The sequence below is a fragment of the Phasianus colchicus genome, chromosome 7, assembly GCF_987193195.1.
Source record: "Phasianus colchicus chromosome 7, bPhaCol1.hap1.1, whole genome shotgun sequence".
Classification (NCBI taxonomy): Eukaryota; Metazoa; Chordata; class Aves; order Galliformes; family Phasianidae; genus Phasianus; species Phasianus colchicus.
In genome coordinates, this window is record NC_143442.1 from 29,378,173 (window position 1) to 29,395,478 (window position 17,306).

Genomic DNA, 17,306 nt, shown 5'->3' on the forward strand with positions numbered 1-17,306 from the left:
GAAATCATCTTTTTCTCCTTGTGAATACAAGAGAACAATGCAAGTTTTGTTCACACCATTAGAACAACTTTCAATGTTAAATTTTCATATACAGTTTCAGTTCTCGATGTCCTTTTACACCAGCAGGCACTTTGGTTGTCCTCTAGTGAAAACAAGCTCATTTTCATTTCCGGTATGAAACAATCACATTGAAAACTGATTCATACTGAACATTTTGAAACAAATTGAAAAAGCCATCTGGAAAATTCAGAGAAGATTTTCAAAATACGTACAGGATCACAATGCTCATCCATCTCTTTTCTCCCTCCCACCACCACATGAACTGCACTAAGTGAGGGACACCACAATTTGCAACTAACCTTCCCATGGCAAGGCCCTGTACCAGCAGTGTGCTAAGGGAATGAGATCCAGGAACAGAACAGATCTATAGGAGAAAAATTGAGCCCCAGCAATTTCTTACAGAAGGCTTGAAATGAATACAAGGATCAAAGCAAACACTGCTTTCAGACAGCCTAGAAGGAAGACAATAAGTCCATAACAGGCACGATTGCCATTCTTCTTGTGATATCCAGCAATACAATTAAGGTCAACTGTACAACTGCTTTCAATTTGTTTTGTTGGTGGTTTTTTTTCCTTATAGCCTAGCCATGGAAAAAAAAAAAAAAAAAGGACAAATTCTGAAGGAGTGTGTTATATATAAGCATATAATTCTGAAGGAGTGTGTCTTATATAAACAGCATAAATAGATAAGCAGTTCCAGGGAGTAGCATAAATCAAGAGGTTATTTTACTGCCACCAGAGTTAAAACCCTTAATTTTAATACGGAATATTTCAAACGTTATCAAGTAGAGATAATCAAACTTTGGTTTAATTGCTCCCTTTGTGAAAAGACTTTATTAAATTAATTAACCAAGTTATCTTCTCAGAGTTTGATCCATTTCTAATTCTAAAACTATCGATCTTTTTATTTGGAAGCCATTGTTCAGCATCAAATTGCTTTCTGCAATCAGCATAGACTAGCAAGTTTAATAAAGCTCAAGGACTCCTCTAAGGTCCTTAGAGACTGAGAAACAAAAATATTCATAAGTATCCTGAGAAATTACCATTACGCATAGTCATCCCAACTCCAGGTATAGAAGACAGTAAGAATTTAAGTAACTATTGACAGTGTGAGTCCCAAGCGAGATTACGATGAGAAATTCTCTTTTCTGTCATCCAGTCAGTGCTGACTTCCATACTAATCAAGTTGCATCACCAAGAGATTCCTCTTTTTGCCCTCCAGGTTACACTCCACAGGAATATATATACAGAAACACTATTGTCAAAGTCACATTGATTTGGTATTTCTTTCTCACACTGTGCTTTGGAAAACAGTAATCACAAAGTTCTCAGTTGCCATGCAAATAAAAAGGATCATTACCAATGGACGAGGAGGCTTGTATCAAGTAAAAAAAAAAAGCTTCCTGAGAATCCAGTCTGCACTAAACTGAAAAGTCTACTAACACAGTGCTGCTAGAATTCCACAAAATCTACATAACTCAAAACACAAAAGGAAACCTGACTCCAAATTCATTCAGGAAAAGCAAAAGCTGAACGTACATAAGAGCTTTTAGGAGGTGGAAGAGTTAAAGAGTTCATACATATCAAAGGATGGAAATTGCTGAAAAAATACTTAGCATAAGGGGGATGTTAAGCAAAGTAGATTCATGAAACTCCACATACACAATTTTTCTTTATCAAAAGACGGTTTCATTTACACTATAAAACAGTAAAAGACACCATGAGTTCATTCCTTTCCCCTTGCTCTTCTAAACTACCTTGTCTGCCGTCACTTCTTTCCATGCCTCTTTCCAGCCTTTCTCCACAGCTGCCCTTTGGTCTAAAGGGCATTGTTTAGACGTCAGTCTAAACAATAGCAGACTGACATCCAGGTGGAATCGAGGCCTTTCAGATCATTTTTCATCAACATGAGGATTTGTGTGGTTACTGCAGGACCCCAAGTGGCATGTGCTTTAAATGGTGTAAGAGAGATGTGCTAGAGAGATCTACGTGATGTGTTAATTATTTTTTTTTTTCTAGCTGGTATCGTCTTGGATTTGAGTGAGGTATGTATACTAATTTCAAGCAGATTTATACACTTGCACGTACAACTTATCATTACTGGAAGAAGGAAAATATTTTTTCAGCATTTGAGAACAACTAAATAAACAAACAAAGCCATTTATTTCTGAGCATAACAATCAGTATTTTAGCTACACACAAATGCAGAGCCAAGAGATCTTTCTAGCACTCATAAACAGCTTGTTAGAACATGCAACTTCAGGACATCACTGTTCCTGTCTTTTTCTCCAAATAGAGGACAGTAGTGGATGTGACCTGCACGCACGACTGCTGATTTATGCTGTGCTGACTCGGAGGAACTACACTGCCAGCAAGACAATTTCTCATGATTACAGTGTTTACAAGTCTCACTGAGTCCAGAAGTCCTTGTTTTGAATACAAGAAGAAAAACTATGAACGGCTTAGACACAAGACATAGTGCATGTAGAGCATGCTCAAGCTAAATGTCTCCCTTATGTAAAAGATAGATGAGACATACTCTAATTAAGGGTTAGTCAGGGAGTAGAATGACCAGAGGCCAAACACAAGAGATGATAATCTTGATTACAGGTTGGTCACATTGATCAAAGTAATATATTGGCTCTATATTCCTAGAAACAACTTTGTGAACTTTTGATTAGAAGATTACTGTGTCCAAAACTCCTTCTCCATTATTTGAGACTTTTTCTTCCCTTTAAGTAGCCTACATAATTCAGCCATTTGCTTCTTATTCACCTGCTTTTACTGGAGCTATGCACTGATGAAGCAGAACAAAATGTTTCACAGCACAGATTAAATTTGACCTATCAAACTCAACAAGGGCTCCAACCTCTGTGGCCTGTTTTCCCTCACGTTCCTCTGCACCTCCACCCCAGGGCTGCACCCTGTGCCCTTTACTGTGCAGTTTCAGAAATTCCCTTCCACCCAAGGGCTGCCCCAAGCTCTTTCCTTCATTGTCCTCTACTTCACAAGCACCATTTCAGCCTGTTTTGCCTTGCCTCGTGCCCTGCTGAACTTTCTTGCCAAGGGGAGTCAGAACTGCCCATTCCTCAGCTTCTCCTGTCATGCAGGTGTTTCTGGAGCTCCTGGCCTCTTCCAGGTGTTAGCAGCACTCACTGCTTGCCTCTAGCCAGCACCTCCAGCATCCTGCCTACCACACACTCTCCTCCAGAGCCCCATTGGGCTGACCCAGGCCATCTCTCTCTTCTCATTTCCCCACTCTGTAGCAGTTCTCCTTACATCTCCAAGCATTGTCACATCCTCCACAGTGTGCAAACATACTCCACTGACCCTTCTTCCCAGAGCATAGAGCTCCAGTCACTGCTCAGCTAGCTCTGCTTGTGTTCCCGCTCCTCTTCCCATGTCTCTCAAGAAGCATTTCAGCTCCCTGCAAAAGCCCTAAAGCCACCTTTTGCTCAGCTCTGACTACTTAAGCACCTTCAGTTTCTCTTCTCCGCTACCTGCAGTAACCTGTTCCACATATGCTTTAACTTCCTCCTGGCCCCTTGCTTCAGCCTTTGTAACCCCAGTCCTCTTCACAGCCATCAGTTCCTGCACCCTGTCAGTGCTCTGTGCTTCCCACCCTTACCTGCCACCTGCACTCCCCCAGCAGCTCAGACCTCCATACCTTCCCTTTTTGCTCTCAGCCATGCTTCAAACCCCTGGATCCAGTGGGTGACCACAAACCTTTTTATTCCTCTTCTTCAGACAAAGCACACTTCCCACCACCACATCCAATGAGTTCTGCGAGGCTTCAGAGGTCCCCACACCCCTCTACAGCATCCCCTCGCTGAGAGAACCTCCTGCCTCCATGACAGTCTGTGCCATGGTCTGCACAGCTGCTCCCACCCTGGTCATTAGCTGCCCTCCCTGCATCAGGAGGAAGAAGCAACCACCTGTTTGGGCACTGAGCTCTGACCCTCAGGCAAGGAATGGCCTTCAGTTATCCTGGGGAATACCCTGAGCTCCTTCTTCAGGTTTGAAGCAAACCTGAATAGATACTGAAAGAACAACATCTCCTTAACAACAGCCGCTCCCGCACAGACCTTGTTTTAAAGGTTAGGGGAGAGAGAGCAAGCAAAAAGGAACCCTGTTATTATGTTATTTTACTGGGATGGTGTGATCTACCCATCCTCTTATCATTATGGATATCAGATGTGAAAGGATGCTTAGAGAATGAGCACTTAATCTAAAAGAAAAGACAGGTAGTTATCAATATTTATTTAGAAGCCAAAGAAAAAGTGCAGTGCAATAGTTCCCCCTACTGACAGCATGAAATTAAATTGCTAATAAATGTTATTTATTAGGTGGTCTTCAAACTGCTAATCCAGCGTCCCAGCATCACTGCTACCTGAGCCTACTGGTACACAGCAAACCACCTGAAAATCAGCTGCTTTGGCAATGATTTGCCTAATGGAAGAGAACCAAATCCAAGAAAACTCCAGCAGATCCTTGAGATCACATGTACTCAAAAGGGCAGTATGCAGTCCCACAGAAAAAAGGATTACTGAATGTGTAGTGTTCTGAATGAACTGGTGGGATATCCGTCAGCAAAAAAATAAAACAGGACCATGGGTGAAGTGCGGTTGTATCTCCTCCTGTAAGTGCCAGAGTCTTAAGGCAGGCCTGAGCAGGCTCTTGCCAAAATTCATCTGAGTTTAGGGCCTGACCTCTGCAGACAAAGAGGGAGTGTGACTTTCAAACTTATCCCCAACCCCTGACAAAGGGCACTGAAAACATTCTTCTTGCTCTAGTATTGCCTCTTTGAGCCAATGACAGCCAAGTCAAATCAGAACCAAGAACAGCCACTTACGGGAGCCAAAATGTAGTTGGGTACGACATGTGCATCTGGTCGTCGGTGGCAGCAGCAGCTGGCTCTGCATCCATAGCTTCCACTTCTGCTCTGGAAAACTAACGTGACTTTGTACACTGGTTATTTTACAAGAACAAAAGGCTGAAGAAAATCCTTCAGGACATTACAGCCTGACCTCACTTGTAAAACATAACGAGTAAACATGCAGCAGTACAGCATAAAAGAATAACAGATAAATACTGAGGTTACTGAAGCATGCACTAGACCACTTGATTCAATAAGTGGGGATTTTGCAGAGATCTGTTATGATCCTGGCTCTCAGATTACAAATGCACCTGAAAAAAAAAAAATGCTAAATGCTATTAAAGTAAATGTCAAATCTCATTTCAAGCACACAGACAGTGAAGATGACATCCACCAGCAGATCTAGAAGTTACCTATGTATCAGAGATTCTCACATCACTTTCAATTCTCTCTCTGTGCCATCTGGAAAATGTAATTACACATCACTAGTGACAAGCACCTTCCTTTTAACCACACTCCTGCACCTGGCTCTCTCACTTCAGCAGGGCTTCCTATTGCTCCCAGCACAGAGTGCAGAACCACTCCGTCAGCTCACGGGCAGCATGTGAGCACAGCTTCCCTTTGCTGTTCCTACAGCTTGAAACAGAGAAGCCCTGCGTATGACTGGGGGTTCTGGTAATGCACAATATAACCCACAAAACCTTAATTGCTCGAAAGGATCCCATTTCGCATGGGTTGCAGCTGCTTGGTCCACTGCCAGAGCCTCGATCCCACCACTCGAGCTCTGCCCCACAAGGTCAGGTGGATGTGAAACTATCATAATGTAGCACTTTCCATTTACTTTGGCTTTAGCAGTATTGCAGACAACGCTACGCTGATCCTTTTTCAATAAATGAACTTCTTGTGGGGAAAAAAGTACTTGGAGCATTCCCGCTGTCATAGCCTTTATGATGATAAGGAAGATGTCGGACTGCTAACTCTTTGGGGCAGGGAACGAGACTTTTATCTCAGAGCGGAGCTCCTGCATCTCAGGCACTGCCTGAAACAAAACACCCGTAGCTGCTGCAGGAAGTCACAGCGTGTGGTGTGGTTACGTTCTGCTGCTGAGCAGCTCTCGGGACAGCCCCGAGCCCTTCAATAGTGTGGGTCACAAAAGGCAGCGAGCGGGGTCCACGTGCAGGAGAGGCACTGGCCCTGTGCATCCCTGGAGAGAGGGAGAAGCCCTTTGCACAGGCCACAGTGCCACATTACAGACTGAAGAACTGATTGATGTTTTGGGGGTTTTTTTGATAAACAACCTCCTTCTGGCCATTTCTTATCCAAGAGCCAACGTTTCACCTTTCTCCACTGTCTGCTCTGTACGCGCCTCGTCACCAAAAACAAAGCAATAAGGCAGCCACTAAGAGTTGTGCTGCTCGTGATGTTTTTAAACTGTGACACGGCCCCATTCCACTCCCCGGGGCGGTGAGGGCACAGCTGACGCACAGGAAAAGCCACCGGGACAGAGCTGGGGCAGCATAAAGCGTGGGGCAGACGGCAGCCGCGCCTGGGGACATCGCCAGCAGCTCAGGGACCTCTTGCACAGGCAAGTCAAAGGGCTCTTTCTGTCTGTCCGTCTGTCTGTCCATCTGTCCATCCATCTGGAGCCTTCAGGGTGCCTTGGGGGTTGTAGGGGGGAGGGGAGAAGTATCTTACCTGGACTTGGGGGCCTCATGGTCCTGAGGCTCCCCACTGCTCCTGCACCACTGGGCCGCTCCATCAGGGGAGGTTTCTCTGCCAGAAGGGACTGTAGGGAATGTTGTGGCGGTAGCACAGGTCGTAACTGCAGACAGAACCAAAAGTATCTGAATGAGCACCTCACAACATAAAAAGTGAGACAAGTTGCATTGTCAGTATTTCATTTGCTGTAGCTTGATGCTAATTTTCACATGCGGTACATTTCTGCAACAAGCTTTCAGGGGAGATCCAATATAAATTACAGGTGTCCTGAGCTTTTAAACTTTTAGCACAACTCCCAGGAAAAGGAAAACCTGCAGCAGGATGTATTGCATTGAACGTGTTTCCAGAACCCTGGGTACAGACCAGACCAGCCCTTTGCAAGCTCTGGGGCACACCAGCACCCCTGCGCATCACTTAGAAGTCCAAAGAGGTTGCAGCATCATTTTTATTTTTTTTTTTAATTTCTATAAAAACACAAAGTTTTTAAGACTTGGTGGGTATCACAACCACAACAGTTTGCCAGAAGCTGCAATAAAATTTCTCTCTGAAAGCAAGCAGGCTTGCAAATCTTATTTTCTCAACATGAGGTATTATTACATTACCGTTTGGTTTTGGTAGGTATCTCAAGAAATAAGGCCTGTGATTTCTTTGTAATTACCAGTGTAGCAACAGAGATAGGAAAATGTTCCTATATATTGCTCCAAAAATATATATTCTCTCTTTTGAAATGTTGACATTATGAAACTATGATTCAGAGTTGGAAATGGAAAAGCTTTTTATAAAAGGTCAGCTTTTTATAAAAATGCCAATTTTGATGAAACCTCATCTTTTTAATTTTCAAGGAAAAATTCTATCAAAAATGTCCAAAAACACCATGTTGTCCCTCCTGCAGTGCAATCTTTAATCCATGGCTTTGTATTGCACATAGTTTGTTAGAGTGAACAAAGGCAATGACGAGCAGACAACCCCTGGTAAAGGACAAGGCCGTGGGCAGAGCTCACAGGAGGACCAAGCTGGAAGGTCCCCAGGGTGCCCCTTACCTACTTATCCATAACGGCCTGTTCCCAAAGCTACTGCTGACTTTTTCTGAGGATGACACAGCTAGAATCACAACCCAGCAAAGTCTGCCTTGAGGCAATGTTTATCTCTCAGTGCAATACAGAAGTATGTCAGTTTATCTCAGTGCACCCTTCAGTGCAATATAGGAGATGTGATAGCATTGGAAAGACGTGGAAGTGTGGGTAGGAGCAGTGGCACAATCCAATGGGACCCTTCAGAGCAACCTTCAGGCTTTTTTAATATACTGCGGGGCTAAAGCAGCAAATCAATTTTTGCTCTTTTTAATATGAGCTTATTCTACTTCACCTTTGAATATGCTTTTCTGTGCCAAAAAAAAAAAAAATCACAATGAAAATGTTTTCATGAGTGGGATTAATGATGATGTGGTGCAACCTTAGAGTACAGATGTCAGAAAGATTGCCCAAGTAGAAAAGGAGTCACTGAAGTGTCTGCTTTGAGAGTCTGCTCACCCAAAGTAATCTCTTCATTCCACGAAAAGCAGTGTCTGTTTAAACACAAGTCAACCCACCTAAAATCTGTAACTGTCAGTACAGAGTCAAAAGTTAATTGGGGTGGATCGCCCAGCCAAGAATTCCAGAGCCTGTGACTGGGTGACCCCACTGTTGCATGTCTTTTGGTTTTCATATGGCTATACCCTTCCCAAGTTTTTTTTCTTTTTTTAACACCAAATCTCAGAATTCTATGCCAATTAAAATGGAAAAGATATACTAGATCTATAATTTACATTCTTAAGTTATCAGTCCTCTCCAAACAGAAGACATGGGGCTCTAGCAACAACACAACAACATAAAATGGTATGAATTCATTGTTATAAGCAAATTCTTTGTTTTTACTACTATTTCATAAGAACAGTTTAGGCTGGATTTGAAATATACAATCCTGAACTACTTCTCTAGTAAGAGATGCTGGACAAATCTCCCTGCTTCATAATCATCAAAACATATGCATTAAGGAAGAAAGCTGGCAGAGGTGTAAGAGCTAAAACATCTAGTTGTCTTACTTGCTTTTCTCCCTCTTCCTTTTAACTGGCCAACTTCAGCCAAGTAACACTCATTTTTAAAGGCAGAGACTAGCCAGGAATATTAAAATATGTAATTAAAAAAAAAAAAAGAACTATGAAGAAAATGTTTTGTACACTTTCTATTACTAATACATTGCTATTTTCAATGGCAGACAAGTTTAATTATTTCTTTTGCAGCATGTCCCAATGGAGTCAAGTTCAACAACTGGAAATAAAGTTTTTAGAACAAGTTGACCAGTTCTATGATGACAACTTTCCCATGGAAATCCGGCATCTGCTGGCACAATGGATAGAAAGCCAAGATTGGTAAGGAATACATTTGTTCCCTCTCTTAAAATTTCCATCATGAGCAGTTTTTACCTTATCTGTCAGATTTTAGGGTACTCATTTGTGAACTGTGCAGGCATCTACATTCCAAGAATAGTATTCTGCTATTTATGGATTTATCCTGTGAATTAGCATTACACTTCATCTATTTAAGAGATTCAGTGTCACTAAAGTCCTGTTAAAGCTGCAACATTATTTTCAGCTTATTAAATAACAATTTCCATTGAACCTATTTTATATACAATGGTCATGCATACATCAACAGAATAAATTAATTACTGTGCTTTTTCCTAATAAACTGCCACATATTATGTGAAATACAAAGGAATATTGTTGAAAATTGCAATTGCATGTTTTGAAATAATGGTTTTACTGAAAAGCACCATATTTAAAGTTAAATATAAATATAATATTCAATTATAACATTTCTAGCTTGGATCCTTTCTCTTAGAGCACAGATTTCTAGTCCTTATAACTTCGAATTCAAGGAACATCTGAAGGGGAGTTCTTATTTGAACTTAATCCAATTAAACAATCTAAGAACAAAAAGATGTTGTATTGCAGGACATGGTTTAGTAGGAAATATTGGTGATAGGTGAATGGTTGGACTGGATCATCTCAGAGACCTTTTCCAACCTTGGTAGTTCTATGATTGTGTGAAAATAATGGCACTAAGTTTTTCACAGAAAAACATAATGCAAGTCAGTTTTCAATGGAAGTGTTATCCCTTTACTTCCTGTAGCACATAATTATTCCTCTTGTCCAAATCATATTTAAAGTTGGACATAGAATTCTGGGGAACAAACCAGCAATTTGCAGGAATTACCTTCTTCTAGAAGGTAAATACAGAAATTTAGATCAAATTCAATCAATAGTTATCTCAAGAAAATTCAGAACTAAGTACCAAAAAATGTTTGTACTAATAGCAGCAGGAAGAGACATCTCAATTTGGGAAGCTAAATCCACAATTCTATCGGAGAACTATTTAAAAAAAAAAAAAAAAGAATCAGCTAATTAATATGACAGTTTTCCTTGAAGGTTTTAGCATGCAGTGAGGCTGTGGAAACATGGAAATCATTAAAATCTCTTTTTGCCAGATTTAGCAGGTATATCTCAAACAGGTATCTACCATTTGGGGAACAAGGAGAGAGTAACCTTAGGACAAGGAAGCCAACCAGTCCGAAGACTACCTTCCTCTACCCTGCTCACTAATGTTACTGCCCTTCATGTAACAAGCTGTTCCATAAATAGCAGAACTAGTAAAGCCTGTTTTCATGTTTTCACATCCTTTGTCCCCTACATACCCTTCACCAGTAGCTTCAGAGTCTTCTCGTATCCCCATATAGTTTGGCTGGGCAAAGGCTCATCTGGTGCCTGGTGTGAAGATATATATCTGCTGACTGGCCATCTGGCTGTTGCCTCCTGGAGCAAGTTATTACTGCCATTTTCTTCAGTGGAGGCACTAATTTGGATTCCTCTCCTCTAACAACCTGCCAGTTTTCTGGGAAATTTGTACAGATACAGTGTTTTTTGGACTTTGAGCCCACTGTCAACTTTGGCTGAAAGTGGGCAGCAACTTGAGAAATTATGTCTGTGTGACTGACAGAGGGAGAGAGACTCTGGCTCACACTGTGCATAAGCCTCATTTCCTTCAGGGAGTGGGCTAAAAATGTTTAAATATTCACGGAAACTGAGACTGGAAATCTCTGATTGTCTCCCCTCTGGATGAGTCCATAGCCTGGTGAATATAAATTCAGGGATCATAAAGTCAATTATTTACATAGCTCTACATGATACATTGAAATCCAGCTTCTTACTGCTTTTATTTCTCAATGGATTATAAATTTCTGTGCAGATAGTTTGGCACTTCTCATGACATTTTAAAAATGTGTGTTTCTCATTCATCTGTTCTCAAGGGAGGCTGCATCCAACAACGAAGCAATGGCAACCATCCTTTTACAGAACCTCCTAATCCAAGTGGATGAGCAGCTAGACCGAGTTTCACAAGAGAAGAACCTTCTCTTGATACACAACCTAAAAAGAATCAGAAAGCTGCTTCAGGTATGTTGTTATTCCAGATAACCAATTGCACACTCTGCCCGGCTTGTAAGGGCAATGCCTGACCTCTGCTAACACAGCTTGTTCCTGTGCACAGCTCAGAGCTTCCCTATTCCCCTTTCCAGGCAGCTATGGGAAGAACAAAAGCCTCCAATAAGAGGCTATCAGTAACCATGTGGAAAAATAATACACATTTTTAATTCACGTCACTGAGATGCAACGATGCTGTGACCTCTTGGCTCAGTGCATATCTGCGTCTCACTCAGCCCTTAAAAATAGGTTGATACAGTGCTTATAGAAGTTAATGTTTGTTACAAGCATGATTACCAACTTTCCAGACACACACACGTTTAAATATGATTAGCTGTGACAGTCTTTGGGAAAACAACGTGCATTTTGGCCTTAGCAAAACAGCACCCTGAAAAAGGAACCGCATTTGCTATTTTGTTCTTAGCTGTGATTACTTGTTATGAATTGCTTAAAGGATTTTCCTTTAGGCTTCTGAAAAGTGATATTTACTTTGATTGGTTGAATGTTCCTCTAGTAATTGTTTATTTAAGGCAAGAATTCTCAGAGTTCCACTTCATTAGTCACCTACTTCCTGACATCTATTTGTCTTCTGCATAAAATAGATACACATCTGAGTTTAACAAAAGTTTGGGGATTTTTCTCTCCTTTGATGGTGTTTTCCATAAGTACTTTAGTGAAAACTGTATCATTTACAAAATGTTTTCTTTATTTTATATGAATTTATTGATCTGGAAAAACTTCATACTACCGTGTCAATTATTTTGGTATCACTGTGGCTGCATGTCTTTCTATTCTATGTCTGTCATGGTGGCCCTCTTAAAAAAGCAATGCCGCTATCACTTTTCCTTCCAGTGTTATGCAACAAGTTATGTGTATAACTTGAAATCAAAGCTCTTTTTCTATTGCTTTGTTTGTTTGTTTTATGGTTTGTGTAGCAGCACTAACCCTTATTTCAGCACTGCTCAAACAACTTAACTGCTTTTGGAATGGACAGCTGAAAGGTCATTGGTGTGATCTCCTTCATGGTCACTCGGATACTTTGCCACAGTAGGGTTGAGCCAGAGCTCCACCACCTTAGGTGTTCCCTCACAGAAGCATACATGTACAAAGAGCACTGAAGAAAGCAGTTGTATTCCTGGCTCAACAGGTTGTACATTTCTGATTCCACCACCACAACATGCATATGTACATGGATTGTATGTATGTACTTACAGGCTCTACCAAAGTAAAGACTCTCATTGCTCCTTCTTTTCCTCACGCCATTTATTTTATCCTAAACTTGAGTTGGCTAACTTGAGTTGGCCATTCTGTGTCCTCTGTGAAATTCAGGGCACCGAGATGAGGCATCAGCCTGGGGTGCATACACAGTAGTTGACCTAGCAGCTGGTGTGAACACGGCCAGAGTGAAAACCAAGTCCTGCAGGCCCTGGCTTAGCAAGCTTCCTCAACCAATGAACTCCCTGCTCCACAAAGGTTGACAGTCTAAAGCAACACAAAACTCCTGAGGGAACACAGCAGAGATGCTGGAATTGCACTGCTTATTAAAAAGGACTTTCGTCTTGGGGTTTGCAGTAAAATATTTCCAGTCGAACAAAAAACACAACAGCTCTATTACTAATAAGTTGACCTTTCTCTGTTCTATCAAGACAACAAATAACGTCTATTTAGATTAAAAGCCACTCATTCAGTTTCAAAATACACATGCAAACCACCAGACACTAAACAGCACACTTTCACTATTAGAGCTTTTCCTGGTTTCTTATAACCTTTAACTCTATAATTCACAGCCTCATTATTATTTCCAAAATAATTTCTGTAGCTTGGAGTAGAACAAGGCTCTTACTAAATCTATATCACATGTATTCTGTACTGTTGTTTAAAACACTACATTCCAATTTCTTGAACATAAATGATAATTGCTTCCTCAGCCAAAGTATGCAGTGTGTGTTCTTTGTAGGTGCACCTGATTTTTTTTTGAATGTATCCAAGAAGTTTGGAAGTATTTGACTCCCCACCCAAAGCTGGTGCACTTGCAGATACAAAACTCTGATAGCTTGAGCTGGTTTGTGACTGCTTCATGAGATAATACCAGACAAGGTGACTGAAGCATATAGTGCATTGCCACAAATCCTTTTGTCCTGAAATGCTAGTGAGAGAAAGGGCATGCTGCAAAACTAGAGACTGTTCACTGACTTTGGCTGGCTTCCTAAATAAATAGTGGAAGCTACATTGGTAAACATCTTTTCATTCCTGGTGACTGTATGAACAGTCTTGGTTTAGTTTTCTCTGAAGGTTAGTTACACCACAATCCCACCTTTCTGTTTGCTCTCTAGAACAAGAACTTCTTTGAAATTTCACAGTTCGCTCCTCTTCCTTCCCTCCTCTTATACCACACACAGATGTGCAGACACCCGTAGACACACAGAGATATTCAACCTCAATATGTGACCTGAATGCATTGTTTGTTTACTATTTTGAGCCAATTATATATGGCTTGTCAAGCTAGATAGTGCTGGAAACCAACATACAGAATACAAAGCTGAGCTGTGGTATAGGTCCCTAAATACTACAGTGACAACAATAAAATAATTATAAATACGGAACACTCATAGCACAGTCTGCAAATCTGGACAAAAGACAAAGTGTGGGACTACTGCTTAATTAGTAATACAATTAAGTCATTTGTGATGGCCAGCCTTAGAAGGGGAAGCAATAGCCACTTTACAAATGGCTTGTGCAGCTGCTTCCCAGGCAGCACAGGCTCAAGATTCCTCATGCTGTTATGCCTACTAGTTTCCAATGGCAGCCGAGCACTCTCCGTTTGAAAGCTTCCACTCTGATTCCTTTTTATTATCAGGAAGAGAAAAAGTTCTGTGCTTCACCTGACGTATCTGTATGCAGACATCTTGGTTATTCCATGGGATTAAGGAAGGAAGTAGGGGAAGGAGCGAGACCTTGCCTGCCTGACATTTGCAATATAAAGCTATTATCAATCTCAGGAGCTGTGAAAAGCGAAGACCAGAACTGCTAGCAGAAAGACAGCCTAGCACCCTTGTTTTTAGGTCACAGAGACAACCCCTATTCTTCTACCACCACAGAAATAATAATGGAGCATGACATTTCTGCTCAGACTACTGAAATTTCCAGAATTACCTTGATGAAAAAAAGAAATGTTGACCAGAAATGTACAATGTGAAAAAGTTGTAAGTACTTGAAAGCAACTTAGCTAAGCTGTTAACTCTCAGTAATTTGCTTCTCTATCCATTTCTTGCTCTTTCAAAATGTTACATCTTGACATTAAACTGGTAAAAATGCATGTATTTTTTTAAAAAGGATCAGTGCTTTAGGTTAAAGCCCCTTGTATTCTTACATTACTATTACTCCTCTAGCCAGTAAATTGGATTCATTTTTACAACAGATTGGCCTTTTGTTGCGATGCTTTTCAGCGGATGACAGCAGAGCACAGCTGCTTGCTAAGGTTAAATTCTATGTCCCTCCTCCTACAGAAGCCCTGCTCCTGTGAGCAGCAGCTCTATAAAGGGATGAGGAGAGAATATGTTTGGAGGGAGGAAGCTCTGCCTATGACTCTTTCTCCTCTTTAAAGCCTAGATAGAGAAAAGCAAAGCAGATTAGTCACAAGGACATGGTTTGTGCTGTTGCTATGACAGCAGAATGTAAAGGGCAGATGTTAAGCTCCGAAGAGCTGCCTATCATTTCTAGGAACCAAATTTCAAATGCAACAGTCTGCAAGACCTTAGCCCATAAACAATTATATCCTGGCTTTCTGAAGAATTTCTTGTAAATAACTGTACCTGTCCCTGAAGGAAGCTTCTTCAAAACATGCAAATAGATTTGGTGCACAATAGAGACTGGCAAAATTGCTTGTTTAGGACAGAAGCCGCCCACGTTTCTCGCTCACAGGCTAAAATCCTTGATTGGTAAGAGCAGCATGGCTGCAGAGATCCTGCAGGGCTGCCAGCAGACTGAGAATCTAAGACAGACGTGGCTCTGCTCATGCCCCACCTGCCCTTGTAGGAACAGTCTGAGTTATCTAGGGATTTTTCATCTTAGATATCCTTGTGCCCTTGCTTCTTCCCTTACCGGAGCTGGAAATTTGGCTTGGTTTGGCTGCCTGAGCTACCAGAAACTTTGCCAGCAGCGTGCCCAGGTCCCAAGAAGGCCAATGGCATCCTGGCTTGTAACAGAAGTAGTGTAGCCATTAGGAAAAGGGAGGTGATCATCCCCTGTACTCAGCTCTGGTAAGGCAGCACTTTGAGTTCTTTGTTCAGTTTTGGGCCTCTCAATACAAAAAAGACATGGAAGCCCTGGAATGCATTCAGAGAAGGGCAAGGAAGTTGGTGAGGGGTTCGGAGTACAGCTTCTGAGGAGCAGCTGAGGGAGCTGGGATTGTTCAGTCTGGAGAAGAGGAGGCTCAGGGGAGACCTTATCACTCTCTACAAGGAGGAGGTTGTGGTGAGGTGGGGGTCAGCCTCTTCTCCAAAGTAAAAGTGACAGGATGAGAGGGAATGGCCTCAAGTGGTGCCAGGGGAGGTACAGGTTGGGTATTACAAAAAATTTCTTCTCAGAAAGAGTGGTCATGCACTGGAACAGCCTGCCCAGAGAGCTGCACCATCCCTGGAGGTTTTCAAGAACTGTGTAGATGTGACAATGAGGGACGTGGTTCAGTGGCCATTGTGGTGATGGGTTGATGGTTGAACTGGATGACTTTAGTGGTTTTCTCCAACCTTAATGATTCGATAATTCAGAGACAGAGATGGGCTGTGCAGTGCAATGGGCATATGACAACAACACCAGGAAAAAAGCAGGAATTCCCAGAATCATCCCACTCATAATCACAGCTCATCTTTATGCTCTAGTCTCATGATAACTCTTGAAAGCAATCCCTTCTCATTAAGAGCAACATGCATCTGTGTCACAAAACTGTTTATGATATTCAGGGGAAAATCAGATTATATAAATCTCTTATAAAAGTGAAATAACTGATTTCAGTGACAGGAAGAATGGCTACTTCTCTCATTTACCATTGAAGCCTGAGTTAATGAGGGTATGTTGTGCTCTGGGGAACATTTTGCTATCAAAGAAGTATATTCATGACATTTATTTAACAGCCACAGCACATTCTCTGGTATCTGTGATCTGCACACGCTCCCCAGCCCTGCTAGAGCCTGAGATGAGGTGAAGGCAGGCCTGGGTAACCACAACTGTATGCACACCTTCAGCAGCCTGGGGAATCCTTGCAAAGAGAGAGATCAAGGATTCACCAGATCTGCTGATTCACGACAATTGTACCAAAATGAGCTGTTGGAAACAGATTTAAACTGTGGAGCTGGGAAATAATAGTTTAGTTATACTTCTTCCATCTACACAGCACTACATTTTTATGAAATTATCGGCAACAGCATCTTAATCTACCTTCTGTCCTCTTAACCAAAGCACGTTAACCTTATGGCATCTCATTCCGTATTAAACTTACCCTAATTCTAAGTAGCACAAACAGCATCTTGTTTTCCACACTGTTACAACAGGGATGTGGCAGTGTGTTCTCGCTTCTGCTTCAGCTTGTCAGTCATACTGCGTGGCTTGTTTCCATCTGTAATGAGAACCAAACATCTTTGAGCATCTTCAGAAAACAACTAAAATGAATATATAAAGATGTTTATTTCAGTTCAGGTAACTGTTAACACAAGTTTCCGTACCAGAAAGGAGAAGGATGAGGGATCCTAATATCCTAATGTTATTTGTTTTGGACCATCAAAAAAAACTGACCAAAAAAAAAAAAAAAAGTATTAGATATTCCAATTAGTACTTAACAAATATTTCTAATAAGCACTATACTGAGAAACAGTTGCAAAGAATGGAAATGTAGCCATTGGTGTTTAGGTTGCAGTTTCCTGTTAAAGCTAAGAATGGGGTGAGAATGGAACATAGAGAAAGTTTGTAACACACCACAGGAAAAAAAAAAAAACAACAAAAAACCCAACATGTAAAATGTTATTTAATGTGTCTAGTGCTCATGCGACCTGATACATCAACAAAGCAATGAATTTTATCTAATACCATCCAAACTGCCTTTTTACATTAGCGTCCTGCCACCAGCATGTTTTCGAGCTTAAT

General features: G+C 41.4%; 2 protein-coding genes across 7 annotated transcripts in view; one reads left to right on the top strand and one right to left on the bottom strand.

Moving 5' to 3' along the window:
• The window catches only part of MYO1B (myosin IB), a 166,508-nt gene that overhangs the window by 117,557 nt on the left and 31,645 nt on the right, over nt 1-17,306 (bottom strand). For 4 of the 6 annotated variants that reach the window (XM_090144302.1, XM_090144299.1, XM_090144297.1 and 1 more), the window contains exons 2-4: nt 16,666-16,782; nt 6,632-6,758; nt 4,913-4,997 (exon numbers count right to left, since the gene is read on the bottom strand). In XM_090144302.1, coding sequence (XP_090000428.1) covers nt 4,913-4,997; nt 6,632-6,758; nt 16,666-16,692 — 239 coding nt within the window. In that variant the 5' untranslated portion in view covers nt 16,693-16,782. Of the gene's footprint in view, nt 1-4,912; nt 5,248-6,631; nt 6,759-16,665; nt 16,783-17,306 lie in introns of those variants that run through there. The other 2 variants (XM_090144300.1, XM_090144306.1) reach the window with 2 other exon arrangements.
• The window catches only part of STAT4 (signal transducer and activator of transcription 4), a 40,094-nt gene continuing 28,838 nt past the window's right edge, over nt 6,051-17,306 (top strand). The window contains exons 1-3 of the mRNA XM_031604434.2: nt 6,051-6,521; nt 8,934-9,062; nt 11,000-11,144. Of these exons, the coding sequence (XP_031460294.1) occupies nt 8,935-9,062; nt 11,000-11,144 (273 nt within the window). The 5' untranslated portion in view covers nt 6,051-6,521; nt 8,934. The remainder of the gene's footprint in view (nt 6,522-8,933; nt 9,063-10,999; nt 11,145-17,306) is intronic.